The following is a 14,101-nucleotide window of genomic DNA, read 5'->3' as shown; positions in this document are numbered from 1 at the left end:
GTCATTTTCTTTCGCAGAGGTTTACCTGCAGTGTTTAAAGAAACTTGAAGACGCTGGGGAAACCCTGCTCGCGCTCCTTAAAAATGAGACTGTCGGCCTTCCAAAGTTTGACGGCGGGTTCCTCAAAATCAGAGCTGGAATTACACGTTTTTTGCTCAACCAACTTGTACGCACAAGAAATCTGTCTGCAGACCATAGTAAGTGTTGTGTTATTTATCTCTCACCCAGTTGAAGTGGTGTGGTGTGGTTCATCCGTTGGCCAGTCTGGCATATGCTGGGAGTGTGTGACGTACATGGCTTGTTGTTTAGATGCTTGTCGTGAGATAAAATTGCCCTCCCCACCCTTTTTATTTAGGCAAAGTGTCGAATTTAATTTTTTTTAAAATTCGGTAATTGCATCGGCAGGGGTTTTATCACAGACTTCTTGTTTTAGCTAAGTATCAAATCTCTCTCCTTTTACCATTCAGGTTATACGGTGAGAGACAGACTTGGTATTTAGCTGAAACAAGAAGTCAGTGATGTAGTCACCGTCGATGCAGTTACCTCAGATTTATGTAAAAATGCATATTCGACACTTTGCTAAAAAAGGGACGAAGTGATAGATTACACTTCTACGGTGGATGATCTCCCAAAAATATGTCCTGTGATTGAACTGGAGAGTTAACGTTGCCATTTTTATTAAGGATTAGTTTTCAATTCCAAGAATCCGAAATGAGTCTGGCTTCCGTTTTGTGAAAAAAAAAAAATTATTATTTGCGCTGTCTAGTGACGCTTTTCGTTTTGTGCCAAGAAATGGAATTCTCTTATTTATTCCGACATGGCGTTTTTCAACTTTTAAGAGACCAACTTATAGCTTTCTATGTAGTCTAAGAAACCCATCCATGTACTGTCCTCCCTTTAGATTACCACCTTTTACTTGTTTTATTCGTACTTGAGCCAAAGGGGACCGTGGACTACCTGTCCCATTGTCCGTTGCATTAGAAAAAATAATAAATGCTATGCTTTTGGGATTACGATTTATCCCTTAGCGTAGTACTTCATACCAGATGTTCAAACTTATGCTAACTTTCTATGTCTACATTTAAATTATGACTTGCATATAAACGTTCCACCATCTTCCATTTTTCCCGTGTGAAAGCCAGTTCACTGCTACCACAAATCCCTTCGTTGGAAATAAACGATAACTTTAAATAGTTGTTATCAATAACGGAATCATTCATGATGTGGTCTCCAAATAATTTATCATCATTAAAATAATCGACAAGAAAATGTCTTTTTCATGTGTGTAACTTATAACTAGACAAGTTACCCGTGCGAGTTACTATACATACAACTTCCTGTTGGGGCGGGTTAGTGCCGTCAGTGCACCTCATGCGGTGTTCTGTAGGCATTACATAAGGTTCCTTGCAGCGTCCCTTCGACCTCTAGCTGCAACCCTTTCATTCCTTTTACTGTATCTCCGTTCATAGACATCTTCCATCTTTCTTTTCACCGTCTCCTAACAGTTGTTTCATAGTGCAACCTAAGGTTTTCCTCCTGTTACACCTTACTAACAATTTTTAGCGTCAATTTCCGTCGCAGCGTTGAATGACCTCATAGATCCCAGCGCTTCGCCTTTGGCCTAGATTCCCTATTCAGTTCTATGCATACAACTGAAATAAAAAAAAATCACAGATGTCAACTAAGACGACCTAAATCTTTTGAAAGCGAACATTTTCAAATGACAAAATATATATTTTTTTCTTTTTGTTTGTGTTTATGCAGGTTATTTCTCTACCATATTTCTGTTTAGTTTTAATGCAAAAGAAATTGCGTCGGTAGCCCTTTGGGGATTTTATGTGAATACCTGCTTTTATTGCCCTTTGTACACTCAGTAACTGGATACCTGTACACCTTTAAGGCAAGAAGTTGTTTTTGTCACTGTATATATCAAGAAGCTTATTCAATGATTATGAGAGCATTGTTAAATACTTTTACAGACATACGCAGCAGAGCTATGCATATTATGCGCATGTTTGATGAGCTAGTTAACACGTTACGTTCGTTTTACTGGTTAAAAAAAAGTCAAAATGACTGAGATGGCTTTCTGATTATTCGTTTGAAATATTCTAATTTTCCAGAACGTTATCTTTTAAATTTTCAGTTGACTTTAAACCTGTTTGCAGAATATGTTCAAAATTACTTTCCTTCAGTCATTAGAGTATGCTGTGTTCATACGCACTTTCTCTTAATAGAAAAATTGTCTGGATGCATGGTTATACTAACTTCTGTTTTAAATTATATTCACCATCTTACATTCTCTCCCTGTTTATTTTCTAAATGTTGTTATTTTCTAAATGTTGTTTTCTGGCCATTAAAATTTCAAACTCATTTCATTCTCAGAGAGTGCTTACCAAACTTTGCTGATGGTGCATGGCTTGGTGAAAGCTGCTGACCTTCTAATGCACTATGGCGTCGAATCCGCAATGCAGTGTTTGCAAGAGTTTAGTTCAGCTCACCAAGTCCTCATTCCAAGTATGTGGTTCATGTTCTTGTCAAAATTTGATGTCATTTTTCTGTTATTGCAAAGACTGAAGGTAAGCACTTTTTCACAGTTGTAAAAGTCAGTTTGAATTTATGGGTTGATTTTGAAATTAGGAGTCTCTCATTTCGAATTAAGGTAAGTTTACTTGAATAAAACACTGTTTGAACGTTGCAACCATATATTTCGAGCTCTTACTTCTGTGCTCCTGATCACTGGTAAAATATGGACACAGGATACTTACAAGAGGTTATATACAAGCCATATTTAGGTGTGGCCACACTTATACATATATGCCTTGTGTATAAACTCTTGTAAGATATCGTATGTTCATATTTTACCAGTGACGAGGAGCACAGAAGGAAGTGCTCGAAATATATGGTTGCAACGTTCAAACAGTGTTTTATGAGCCTTTTATCTTCACACACACACATATATATATATATATATATATATATATATATATATATATATATATTATATATATATATAGTCTATTATATATAATAATGGTACATGTATGCATACCACTGTGCATGTGTGTGAATACGATATGCTTTAAGCTTTGAATTAGAAGTAAATAAGTCTCCTTTTTTCTATCCCCTCAGGATTTGAACCTACTCAAATTTAGGGGACAAGGTTACTTGTAATCCATAAAAAAAGAAGGCCACTGAAAGCACATATTTCAATTGAAAGTAATTATATTCATAATTTACAAAATAGAGACAGTCATGAAGTAAGATTAATGTCAAGTGTCTTATAAATGTAATATATTACTACAGTGCAGTGCTTGCCATATAGAAAAAGGTGCTTCTAACCATTTAAAGAGTATTGTATAACAAGCAAGTCTTATGTACATCAGACTTATAATGTTAATATAAGTAAAAGTGAAATGTCCAACCTTAGCACGTGTCTGTCTTTCGTTTGCTTCCAAATGTTCTGAAATGATCAGCTTGTCCTATGCGGACGTCGTTGTGATAAAAAGCAAAAGCTCGTGATGGAGTTTCCGGGGAGGTCAGGGAAGATGAGGTATGACCCAGTGTGCTTGGAACAGAGGAGCTGTTCCACTCGAAATCTCGATTCTTGTTCTTTTGGACTGGATTTGGGGTGCCATAAGGCACGGGGGAGGGTTCTCTCGTTGATTGGAAGTCGTCCTCAGTGACCGGAAACATATATGGCACGCCCTTGTTGCTCAAGGTAGGACTTTTCTGAGATTCAATGTCGCAGTCATCTTCCAGAAAGTTGAGGCTCTCAGTATCCAAGTCTGGCGATCTAGGCGAGTCGAAGTAAGGGTTCTCCGGGAAGTCGAAAAATGTAGGGCTTTTGGGCCTTCCGTAGAACGGGAATGGGGATTGGTGTTCTTCGGTCTGCGCTGCTCGTACCTCCGGGAGCATAGCTTTGGATCTTTTCCATGTATTGGGATCATCGACTTCGTCTACTCGAAGTGTTGTCAGCTCAGTTGGAAGTGCGTCTCCTTCTTCATCTTTCGGTGCGTACTCGTGCAGCCTTGAGAAAATCATTTGATTATTTTTCAATACAGGACATTTTTTGTTCTGAGATGCTATCAAACAGCGTAACTTATTGACTCCAACTTAGTATTAAATAAATATACTTTACAGACAATTTGTAGCTGAATATAGCATACATATGTTTTTTAAAATTATTTTTAAACATTTTGTTACGGTGAAATATTTTCGTTGAGTTTTTAGCTGAAGGAAACTTTAGAGGAACAGATGATTCATGTTTTAAATGAATAAATAGTCACATGGTTTACAAAGAGACTCTTGAACTACCTCGAAGTATCAATGTATCTGTAGTATGTGGTTAGTTCTGCCTCACGCTGTTGGTGTCTTTCTCTCTGCATACGACATATGTCAGGGGTTCCAGGGAATCCAGTCATACTTTGGATCTTTGCCTGAGAGGGAACTTCAAGCGTTCAGTTTTTTTCTCTCTGCTCTGTACCGGTGCTTACATTTCTACAACATCACATTCGTTTTGAAATGTTACAATGTGGAAATATAGATAAAAACGAAATTTCCCCTAGTTGCATTGCTTAATTAGATTTATTCTTAAAATTTGCCAGTCATTAGAAGAAAAGAACCCTTGTGTGTTTTTTAGAAGCAAAATGATATGTTTTGATAATTTTTTTTTATTAATTATCAAGGTAGTAATATTATGAGAGATTTTAAGAGAATAACTCCAAACGTGAATTAACGACTAATGACATTGATAGTTGCGATAGCCTGTCGATTCTCATCATTTCAGGTGATAAATGTTAGGAGAGGGACCTGTAGGAAACCTTTTGAGAAGGGGTACTTGCGAAAATAGTTGCGATAGTAAAACCTTACCTCAGATAGTCTGTGAGCAGGCACAGGCACACTGGTGAGGATGGAATTGTCAATCACGGATTTGACCTCCTCTTCGACAACATTGTTCCGGTGGAAATAGAACCACAGCTGGAACACTCCTACTGTTATGAGTACTTCTGCAAGCTGACAGATTCCATATAATACAGGAAAGATCACCAGTTGTCCACGGATCTTAAGCGGCATGTGCAAAAGGGATAAGTAGATGATTAAAGGGCAAATGGTCAAGCTTATTGATTTTCGTTAATTGTCCACGGTGCACAAGAACTGTTTGCAACACAGCATGGGTTGAATATTTTCTTGCGAATTATAAATATTTTTCATGATGTGAAATATTCATTATATAATTTACGTTTCAATGAGTTATCAAAGTAATTAAGTCTGTTATTGTGTATTATGTTAATAAAACGGTAAATGTCCATTTCTGACGCTTTAGCAACTAATTTAAATAAGTATATAAACGAAGAAAAACCGGATGCAGTATTATAGCATTATTCATATCGTTAGAATATATGATTATCGTTTATTACATAACTTAACCAAAAAAAATTGATTTAGCACTTAATTTGTTCCTTCTGATAGCGTTGTCCTCTTTGGAAGTTTTCCTACAAATGCAATGACTACTGTTACAGATAGTATTTTTTTTTTTTTTAGCTAAAATGCAGAATTCAGACTGAAATGTAGAACTGAATTACCTCTGGTTCAGCGAATGAGAGCAGCATGACGTTCGTTGCTACCACTATGTTCTGGCAACCTGTCTCGACGGCAATTGTCCTGCAGAATGTGTGGTTCTGAAGAAAAGCAGGCATAATAGATATGAACACTTCCTTGAATTTAGTACATCTCACGTACCATGAAATGCAAGGAATTTCAAGATACTAGCTCTTGTGAATATGGTCATGCTTATGCTTAGTAATTTGTAAGTTTTTTTTGTGTGTTTTTTTTGCGGGTTTTTTTTTTTTTTTTTTTTTGAGGGGAGGGGGATTTTTTGTTGTTGTGTGAAGGGAAATCTTGTAAATTCGTACACCTGAATGTTAAGTATTCTCAATAACATACCCATGAAGCTGTACAACCTTACAGGTTACTTACGAAACAAACTATCTTGCAGATAGTGTAGGCGACGATGACGCTTGCGATTGGTATAAGGGCAGCTGTAATCACGAGATTGATTGACGTCTCGATGATGACATCCCAGTACATGAGAATGAGCATGACGCCGCAGGTCAAAGCTCCTATCCACCCCAGAAGGCCGCAGACCTGTTGGGAATTGTGATGAATTAGAATCAGGTGTAACAGACATCAATTCCGTTTCACGCAGGTATTAGTTTAAAGCAGAACACAATTACAGTGGTTAGTTTCAGCGTTTATTTGTAACTGGCTTGAATTAAATCCTCATGTTAAAATATATTCCAACTTTGCTTAGAGAGAAAGGACGTTGAGGCGATTTTTATCAGCGATACTAGGAGTCTTCGTGAAGGATTATGTAAATGACGCTCATGTTTAACTTGTGATCTAGTAGTTTACAGAAGTAATCGTTAGCAATTGAAGTTTAACAGGACAGCAAGCTTGACCAGGATACGTAGACACATCTCCTATAGTAAATTCATATCAACCGTGCATCTGAAGTCCAGGCCAGTTTCTTACTATGTTCCTGATTGGTGGGTGATAAGCCAATCACAGGGCTGATAACTCTCAGTCTCTCGAGAATGTTCACATAGGCACGATGTATGTTCCACCTCTCCTGGGGGATGCTTCTTTCAAAAGGTGCAGCATACATCCTGCCTATGTGAACTTTCAAGAGAGACTGAGAGTTTCCAGCTGTGTGATTGATTGGCTTATCAACAGCCAACCAGGAGCGTCGTAAGGAACTGGCCTAGACATCAGATGCACGGTTGATGTGAATTTACTATAGTATGGTAGGCATCAAGATTATTGCAGCAAATGGTCATCATGAAAATGGTAAAGAGGAGAGACCTTTGCGTTTAGCAACAGCAGTTATTGGTTGAAGTCAATGTAGCTTAAAAAAAAAATTTGTTTAGAAAAAAAAAAACCGACAACGCATCATTACAGTCTTCACTATACTCTGTTTTTTTCCATCTGTCCATCCGCCTGTGGTGTTTTCGCATGGTAACACTGCGTCCCAGGCTGTAAATAGTTACGCTTTGTGTAAGTTTTAGGTAAATAAAAGAATATCTGGGTGTACATTTGCAAATGAAAAGTGTTTTGATAATTTACTGTATGCAAATTACACCGTTAAGATTCGAAATGGGATATTATTTAAAGCCCGGGACGCAGTGTTACCATGCACAAACACCACAGGCGGATGGACAGATGGAAAAAAACAGAGTATAGATACGTAAAGGGGCCTTGAAAGTTATTAGTTAAGAGGACAGACGTCAATAGATCCAGGTCATTGGCTTATAGATTAGCTCTAGATGATTTGTCTTACAACATCGTATGTGAAAGGTAAATATATTCTGCTTTTATCTGAAGTGAGAACCAATTTTGATTATCTCGGCTAAACCGGATACACATTAGCGTATGTTTACTGTATATAAAAGTATGGACAGTAATCAATAAAGATAAACTTAATTAACGTTGGGCGATGTTGGTGTACCTGTTGACTACATATCATCATATAAAAGTAAGTTTACCAGAGAAACTACGATTAAAAACACCAAACGTTTAAAAATGGCGTCACGTTTAATTTCGACAATCACGGGGTGATGATAATAGTTTAATGTTATGTTTCACGGTCAGTCCAAGGAATTATACACTGGATGATAAACTTGCAACACTCATGAAGCTTCAGAAGTTTCTAAACAGCTGAACTACTTCTGGCATAAGTTGCCAGTCTTGTAGATCAACTTTCATGATAATTCCAAAGGCTATGTTAATCTGATTGGGAGAACTGGGCATATGATACTAAGTTAATAAAGGAGTATTATCTTAAAAAAAAAAACGCAATTTTACTTTGTGCTTGAGTGTCTTTCAGACGAATAAAAGAAGTTTAAAATTCTGAGAGTTTTCTCCCGTGGGGTGGTCGTGCTGTCAGTGCACCGTACTGTAGGCATTACATAAGGATCTTTGCAGCGTTCCTTCAACTTTTAGCTGTAACCCCTTTCATTCCATTTTACTGCACCTCCGTTCATATTCTCTTTCTTCCATCTGATTTTTCACCTCCTAACAATTGATTCAATTCATAGCGCAACTAAGAGGTTATCCCCGTTGAACATTTTTACTGTCAATTTCTGTTTCAGCGCTGAGTGACCTCATAGGAGCCAGCGCTAAAATTCTGTATTCTTCTCTATTCTATCCTGAGCGTTTTCAGATGTTCAGTAAAGTTCCAGTACATTAATATTGCCTTAGGGACTACATACTTAGGCTATCGGATCTTCTCGGTTACTCAGAGCGCTTCAGTAGTATAAACAACGCAGACTAACCTTAGAGATATAACTTGCACACTTTCTGTTGAAATGTCGGATGATCATACCGGTGATGACGGGGACGGTGACAAACGCTAAGCTGATGAAGATGTTGATGTAGGGGACCTGAAGTTCTTGGTTGGTCCACGGTCGCGAGTATGCCCACAAGTTCAGGGGCATCATGCCGAAAGCCAGGAGCGATGACACTGCTGTCATTATAATGCTGGAAGTAGACGAGATGGTGATCATTTCTGTTGAATCGACAAATACTCTTTATTTTGGGTAACCCCGTTTATCACTGTAGGGTTCAATTTAGTATGAAGGTAAAGTTTCACACACACACACACACACACACACATATATATATATATATATATATATATATATATATATATATATATATATATATATACTATATATATATTTTTTATTATAACATGCAAGTGTGTATATATATATATATATATATATATATTATATATATTCATTAATATTTGCGTTGGTGATAAACAAAGAAAGACTTATTCACAAATCGCGATGTATTTACTATTGTAGATTCACATCGACCGTGCAGATGATGTCAGGGCCAGTCCCTTGCGACGCTCCCGATTGGCTGTTGATAAGCCAGTCACAGGGCTGGAAACCCTGAGTCTCTCTCGAGAGTTCACATGGGTAGGATCTATGTCTTTTAAAAGTATCCCTCAGGAGAGGTGGAACATAAATCCTGCCTATGTGAACTCTCGAGAGAGACAGAGTTTCCAGCCCTGTGATTGGCTTATCAACAGCCAATCAGGAGCGTCGTAAGGGACTGACCTAGACATCAGATGCACGGTTGATGTGAATCTACTATAGTACGACAAGCGGCTGGATCATTGTAGATGTAGTGATGCGAAAGCTTTTCTATAACAAACCGTAGTCATTCAGACAGGGCCGCCTTTGACGGGAGTGTTTTGTTTTAGCTTTAAAACCCATTTATATACTGAATATTGTCATGGCAAAATTTTGTCGTTATAGTAAGAAAGAATACGTGAGGATTATAAACTTCTTGCCATTGCTGTGTGAGTTATATATTAGCTCAGAGGAACTCCATTATTAATATAGTGATATTAGTTTCGAATAACAACATTAAATCCTTTGGTAGCTGGTATCCTGAACTTCTTAATACTCAAGATTCTATAGTTAATGTTATTTAAATTGAGAAAGAGCATATCCGCCTTAAGGCCTCTGCTCCACATGTGGAGCGTGAATATTTCATCGCCCCTGTGGAACATTCAGTCGTTCTCATGAAGCCTTCATGCTTTAAGCAGACTCTGCTCGTGACTGAAACCAATTTTAGATAACTTAAAGTTGCCGAAGGTTGCCGTAAATAGCGCTTCGAGGAGGGTTGGAATCCTTTGGTTCGTTTTACATTTTTTTTTAAGTTTCTGAAGAGGTTATTGTTTCTCGCCATTTTCAGTACGAAATGAATGCATTTATTAAAGCGATGCCGGTTTTCCCGTGCTGACAAGAAAAGTTGTAGTTTCCGTCATTGAAATAGGATCGTCCTGAAGGAATGTAACTTCTTTACATGCTTGAGTCATCGTATTTTCAAAAATGGATTACGGATAATAAACGGATCGTAAAGCAATAACGAACAGCAGTACTGGCTATTACAAACAATACAGCTATTACGTTTATTATAAAATATCTGCTCTGAAATTTTTCGATTTGTTTTATTGAATAAAATGAATTCCCCATGAAGACGAAAAAAATTTTAAGCAGTAAATTGACATATTTTCCAAGAGATCTTACAAGGCTACCCTTAACCACTATAACTAACTAACTCCCCACTCACCTTAGAGCAAGATCTCCATCGACCCAGTAAGTGAAGAAAGTAGAAAAGGCTCCTCCTGGACTGCAGGCCAAGATAAGAACTCCCAGGGCCTGATACGGCGGCAGTTGGAAGGCCACGCACAGTCCGAACCCAAGGGCTGGGAGGAAGAAGAACTGGCACACCATGCCCACCAGCGTGGCCCAGGGGCGTTTCACATGATGCCACACCTGCAAAACGGTTTTCCTTTAGAAACCTGATGCTGGAAAAACAGTCTACTCAGAATGATGAGATCCAAGTGCTCATGTTTAATGCTGAATTTTTATGTACGAGATCTCATTAAATTCCTAGAATAATGTATTTAGATACAGGGTAATCCAATTATGTCTGGCCTTATTTTTATTACAGCATGTTTCAGTTGGGGTAAGAAACTTTCTAAAAAATGAACGGCTTAAGTTGGGGTAAAATATTTCCTACAATTAAACTCATTTGGTCACGTACAAATGGCAAGATACTTTCCATAAAATAAACACTCGTGTGATCGGCTACAAAGGGGTAAGATACATTCCACAAAAACATTTCCTTGTGATCGAGTAGAGAGGGGTAATATACTTTCTACAAAATAAACACTTTCATGTGATGAAATAGCATCTTAAAATGTAGAGATGAGGATCAAAGCTAAAGAATTTAAAGTAGGTTCAGTAGCTAGCAGTCACAAACAAAGTGATTTAGATACTTTTTTTAAATTGTTATATTGAAAGAGCCGAGTAACTGCTGGTTGAGGTTAGGGACACTAAATCTCAGGAAAATATTAAATTTCAATGATCAAGTTCACTCTAAGAAATGTTTCGAATTTGAATTCTACTCTTAAGTATATTTTGTACTAGAAGCTAAGAGCCAAGTTAGTGCCATTGGAACAAGGCAGGTACACAAAAACTTGATTGTGATTAACTGCTTACTGAAGAATCATCTGGCATTGTTAAGATACTTCCTGGAGAGTTATTTAAATCTGATCCTAACTAAATTGCTAAATAGAGCTTGTCTTGTTCCAATAGTAAATACAGTAGGGTTTATGTCAGGTATTTCTGCCTAGACAGTTAGACTCTAGAACAGTTGATTGTGGATTCGAGACCTTCGTGCTGATGACTTCTTAAAAGGAGGATAAATTCAAAATGAAGTACGAAAGTAATATATATATATAATTATGATTTATATATATATATATATATTATATATATATATATATATATAGATATATATATATATATAATATAAGTATATATATATATATATAATATATTATATATATATCTATATATATATAATATATACACTTTCGAACTTCATTTCGAAATATCCTCCATTTAAGAACAGCCATCAGCACGAAAGTCTCGATATATATATATATATATATATATATATATATATATATATATATATATATATATATATATATATATATATATATATATATATAAGCACGATTTTAGCTTCCTAACCTGGGAGTGGAGTTATTTCAATTATAAAACCTGTGGGTTTGTTCCATATGAATAGAGTTCATTTTCGGAATAATAATAATAATAATAAAAGACATTTATCTTTCTGAATGATATGCACTTGCAGACACCACTCATAATGCCTTTGCCTTTGTTTTCCTTTTACGGCAAAGGGAGCCTCAGTCCTTTCACAGTTGAATATAAAGTCACTCTTTCATAACACCACAACAGAACTATGCTGGTAAGTGATTCACAGATCTCCTTCATCCAAATAAGAATAGACTTACCTCCCTCCAGTACGTGGCAGCACCCATTGCCAGCATGAGGGTAATGGTGTTGCAGGTCATCAGGATGGCTGACGTGTGGTCGAGTATGACTAACCATTCTGCTCTGGGACCAGGAGGAGGCTTCAGTGGCGTCGTTTGGTTGAATTCAGTCGATGCTGTGAAACGGTACGAAATATGTTATAATCAGCCTATTCAACCGTTATTTCAAATTGGGCCCCGCGACAGAGTTAGCGTTTGAAGCCTTTTCTGTATTCTAAGAGGAATAAAGCGCTACCGAAAACATGGACTGAAGAATGAGGAGGTATTATTCCTCACATTTGATTGGGGAAGACTATCGCGAGAGTATATATAATGTTCTAAGAGGTCCACAATAATAATAAAATGTTGCGAGTTCGTGTATAATTTAAAACCCCTTTACAAAGCTTTGGGCTGAAAATGAACCAGGGAAGGGTTCGAAAGCTTTGTAAAGGGTTTTTAAATTATACATGAACTCGCAACATTTTTTCATTATTGTGGACCTCTTAAAACATTCCTCACATTATTATGCTTACTATATTAACAGACAATTTTCACTTGGAAAAACATTCTTATATTTTTTTTAAAAATCACATTCATATCTATGGTTTTCTAATTGGGTTCCGCAATTCCTAGCACCGGCCCTGGTATAAATATTTAAGAGGAAGGTATTTCTGCGCGCGCGCACACACACACACACACAGAAGGAATTTGCAATGCGTATCTTCTCATGTAGGTTCGCGTCTAATGTGAGCTATTGGGAGAACCGCTGACTTCTAACAAATATACGTATGACATCGATGCACATGAGCTATCTGGAACAGAATATTTGGTGTCATGACAGCAAGGGCGCCGATCTACACGTAGTATTATTTATCATGAAGAATTCATGACTGGATTCAGAATTAAACAAAGATCTTTCACGGCTCGTAGATTAAAAGGCATCGAAAAATTAGTCAGAGAATTCAGAGTATAAAGTTTGTTCACAAGATAAAGATGAAAAAAAAAAAGCAGTTGAGGAAATCCTTTCCGAATTTCTTTCCTATGGAATTATTATTATATGATAATTTTGCATAAGTATAAGATTTCTTAGTGTGGGAAATCTTCTTGAGCTGTGCCCATCACTGCTTAGTAGTTAGCGCCTCAGTGGCGTGGTCGGTTTGGTCTTGGCCTGCCACCTCGGTGGCCGCGAGTTCAATTCTCGGGCATTCCATTGAGGGGTCAGAGATGTGTATTTCTGGTGATAGCAGTTCACTTTCGACGTTGTTCGGAAGTCACGTAAAGGCGTTGGTCCCGTTGCTGAATGAACACTGGTTCCATGCAACGTAAAAACACCATACAAACAAACAAACAATCACTGCTTAGTTCGGTTTATTTAAAGTGACTGGAATAACCTATGTAAAGCTATTACAGAACTGCATTTTTTTTCGAAAGGCACTTAATGTAGGTGGAATTGTCTTTTCTACGTTTATATACAAGACACAATATTTTTCGTGATATTTCGTGTACCATAATTGTTCTCAGGGTATTTCGAAGAAATTAAAAGGAGAAACGTGATTGTAAGATTGTTTCAAAATATGCAAATGGGTTAATCAGATGAACTACTGTCGTGATTGATACCACGCCATGGTGTCTGAATCTTCAAGGTAAACAGTTGATTATATGAGGAGTGAAAACCATAACAGTTTTTTTTTCAGAAGCGATGAGGACCACGCTGGGAGACATACTATGGGGATGGAGGTTCAAGGAAGAAGAAGAAGAGGGAGACCAAGAAAGAGATGGAAGGTCTGTGTGAGAGGAGGCTTATATGAGAAGGGAATTGATGAGGCAGAAGCGCAGGATAGAAATAGATGGAAACGGCTCATCTGAAACGGCGACCCCATATAAAAATGCGAGCTACCTGGGAAGAAGAAGAAGATGAACAATATACATTGGAGGCGGAGGAACTAGAAATGGGTTATTATGATCTGGTCTTTATTCAAAACGACTGTCATCTGAAAGAGATTCTGTAAAGGCGAAAATATCTCCGTTAGGACGTTATTAAAGACATAGGCAAGAACGACTAAGACTTCTCTCTGCTCGGATTTGGCAAAACGCCGATAGCTCTCAGTTCCTCGTTGGACGAGTGGTTTCTGCGCTCGGCTACCGATCCGGTGGTCCGAAGTTCGATTCTCGGCTCGG

The 14,101-nt window shown here is 37.5% G+C and overlaps 3 protein-coding genes across 4 annotated transcripts in view; 1 reads left to right on the top strand and 2 right to left on the bottom strand.

Moving 5' to 3' along the window:
- LOC135221001 (glutamate dehydrogenase, mitochondrial-like) overlaps positions 1-14,101 on the bottom strand; it is a 452,434-nt gene that overhangs the window by 256,758 nt on the left and 181,575 nt on the right. The gene's annotated exons all lie outside the window — the stretch shown is intronic.
- The window catches only part of LOC135220996 (uncharacterized), a 114,672-nt gene that overhangs the window by 5,370 nt on the left and 95,201 nt on the right, over positions 1-14,101 (top strand). Inside the window, exons 2-3 of the mRNA XM_064258699.1 lie at positions 18-197; positions 2,383-2,514. Of these exons, the coding sequence (XP_064114769.1) occupies positions 18-197; positions 2,383-2,514 (312 nt within the window). The remainder of the gene's footprint in view (positions 1-17; positions 198-2,382; positions 2,515-14,101) is intronic.
- LOC135220995 (sodium-dependent organic anion transporter-like) overlaps positions 3,211-14,101 on the bottom strand; it is a 20,796-nt gene continuing 9,905 nt past the window's right edge. Inside the window, exons 2-9 of one of the 2 annotated variants that reach the window (XM_064258698.1) lie at positions 11,906-12,060; positions 10,147-10,352; positions 8,331-8,535; positions 5,977-6,144; positions 5,583-5,678; positions 4,870-5,013; positions 4,315-4,436; positions 3,211-4,027 (exon numbers count right to left, since the gene is read on the bottom strand). In XM_064258698.1, coding sequence (XP_064114768.1) covers positions 3,424-4,027; positions 4,315-4,436; positions 4,870-5,013; positions 5,583-5,678; positions 5,977-6,144; positions 8,331-8,535; positions 10,147-10,352; positions 11,906-12,060 — 1,700 coding nt within the window. In that variant the 3' untranslated portion in view covers positions 3,211-3,423. Of the gene's footprint in view, positions 4,028-4,314; positions 4,437-4,869; positions 5,062-5,582; positions 5,679-5,976; positions 6,145-8,330; positions 8,536-10,146; positions 10,353-11,905; positions 12,061-14,101 lie in introns of both variants that reach the window. The other variant, XM_064258697.1, reaches the window with a different exon arrangement.

Source organism: Macrobrachium nipponense, chromosome 2 (genome assembly GCF_015104395.2).
Source record: "Macrobrachium nipponense isolate FS-2020 chromosome 2, ASM1510439v2, whole genome shotgun sequence".
In the NCBI taxonomy this organism is placed as follows: domain Eukaryota; kingdom Metazoa; phylum Arthropoda; class Malacostraca; order Decapoda; family Palaemonidae; genus Macrobrachium; species Macrobrachium nipponense.
Note: the sequence above shows the minus strand (reverse complement) of the source record. Positions and strands in the feature narration are given on the sequence as shown.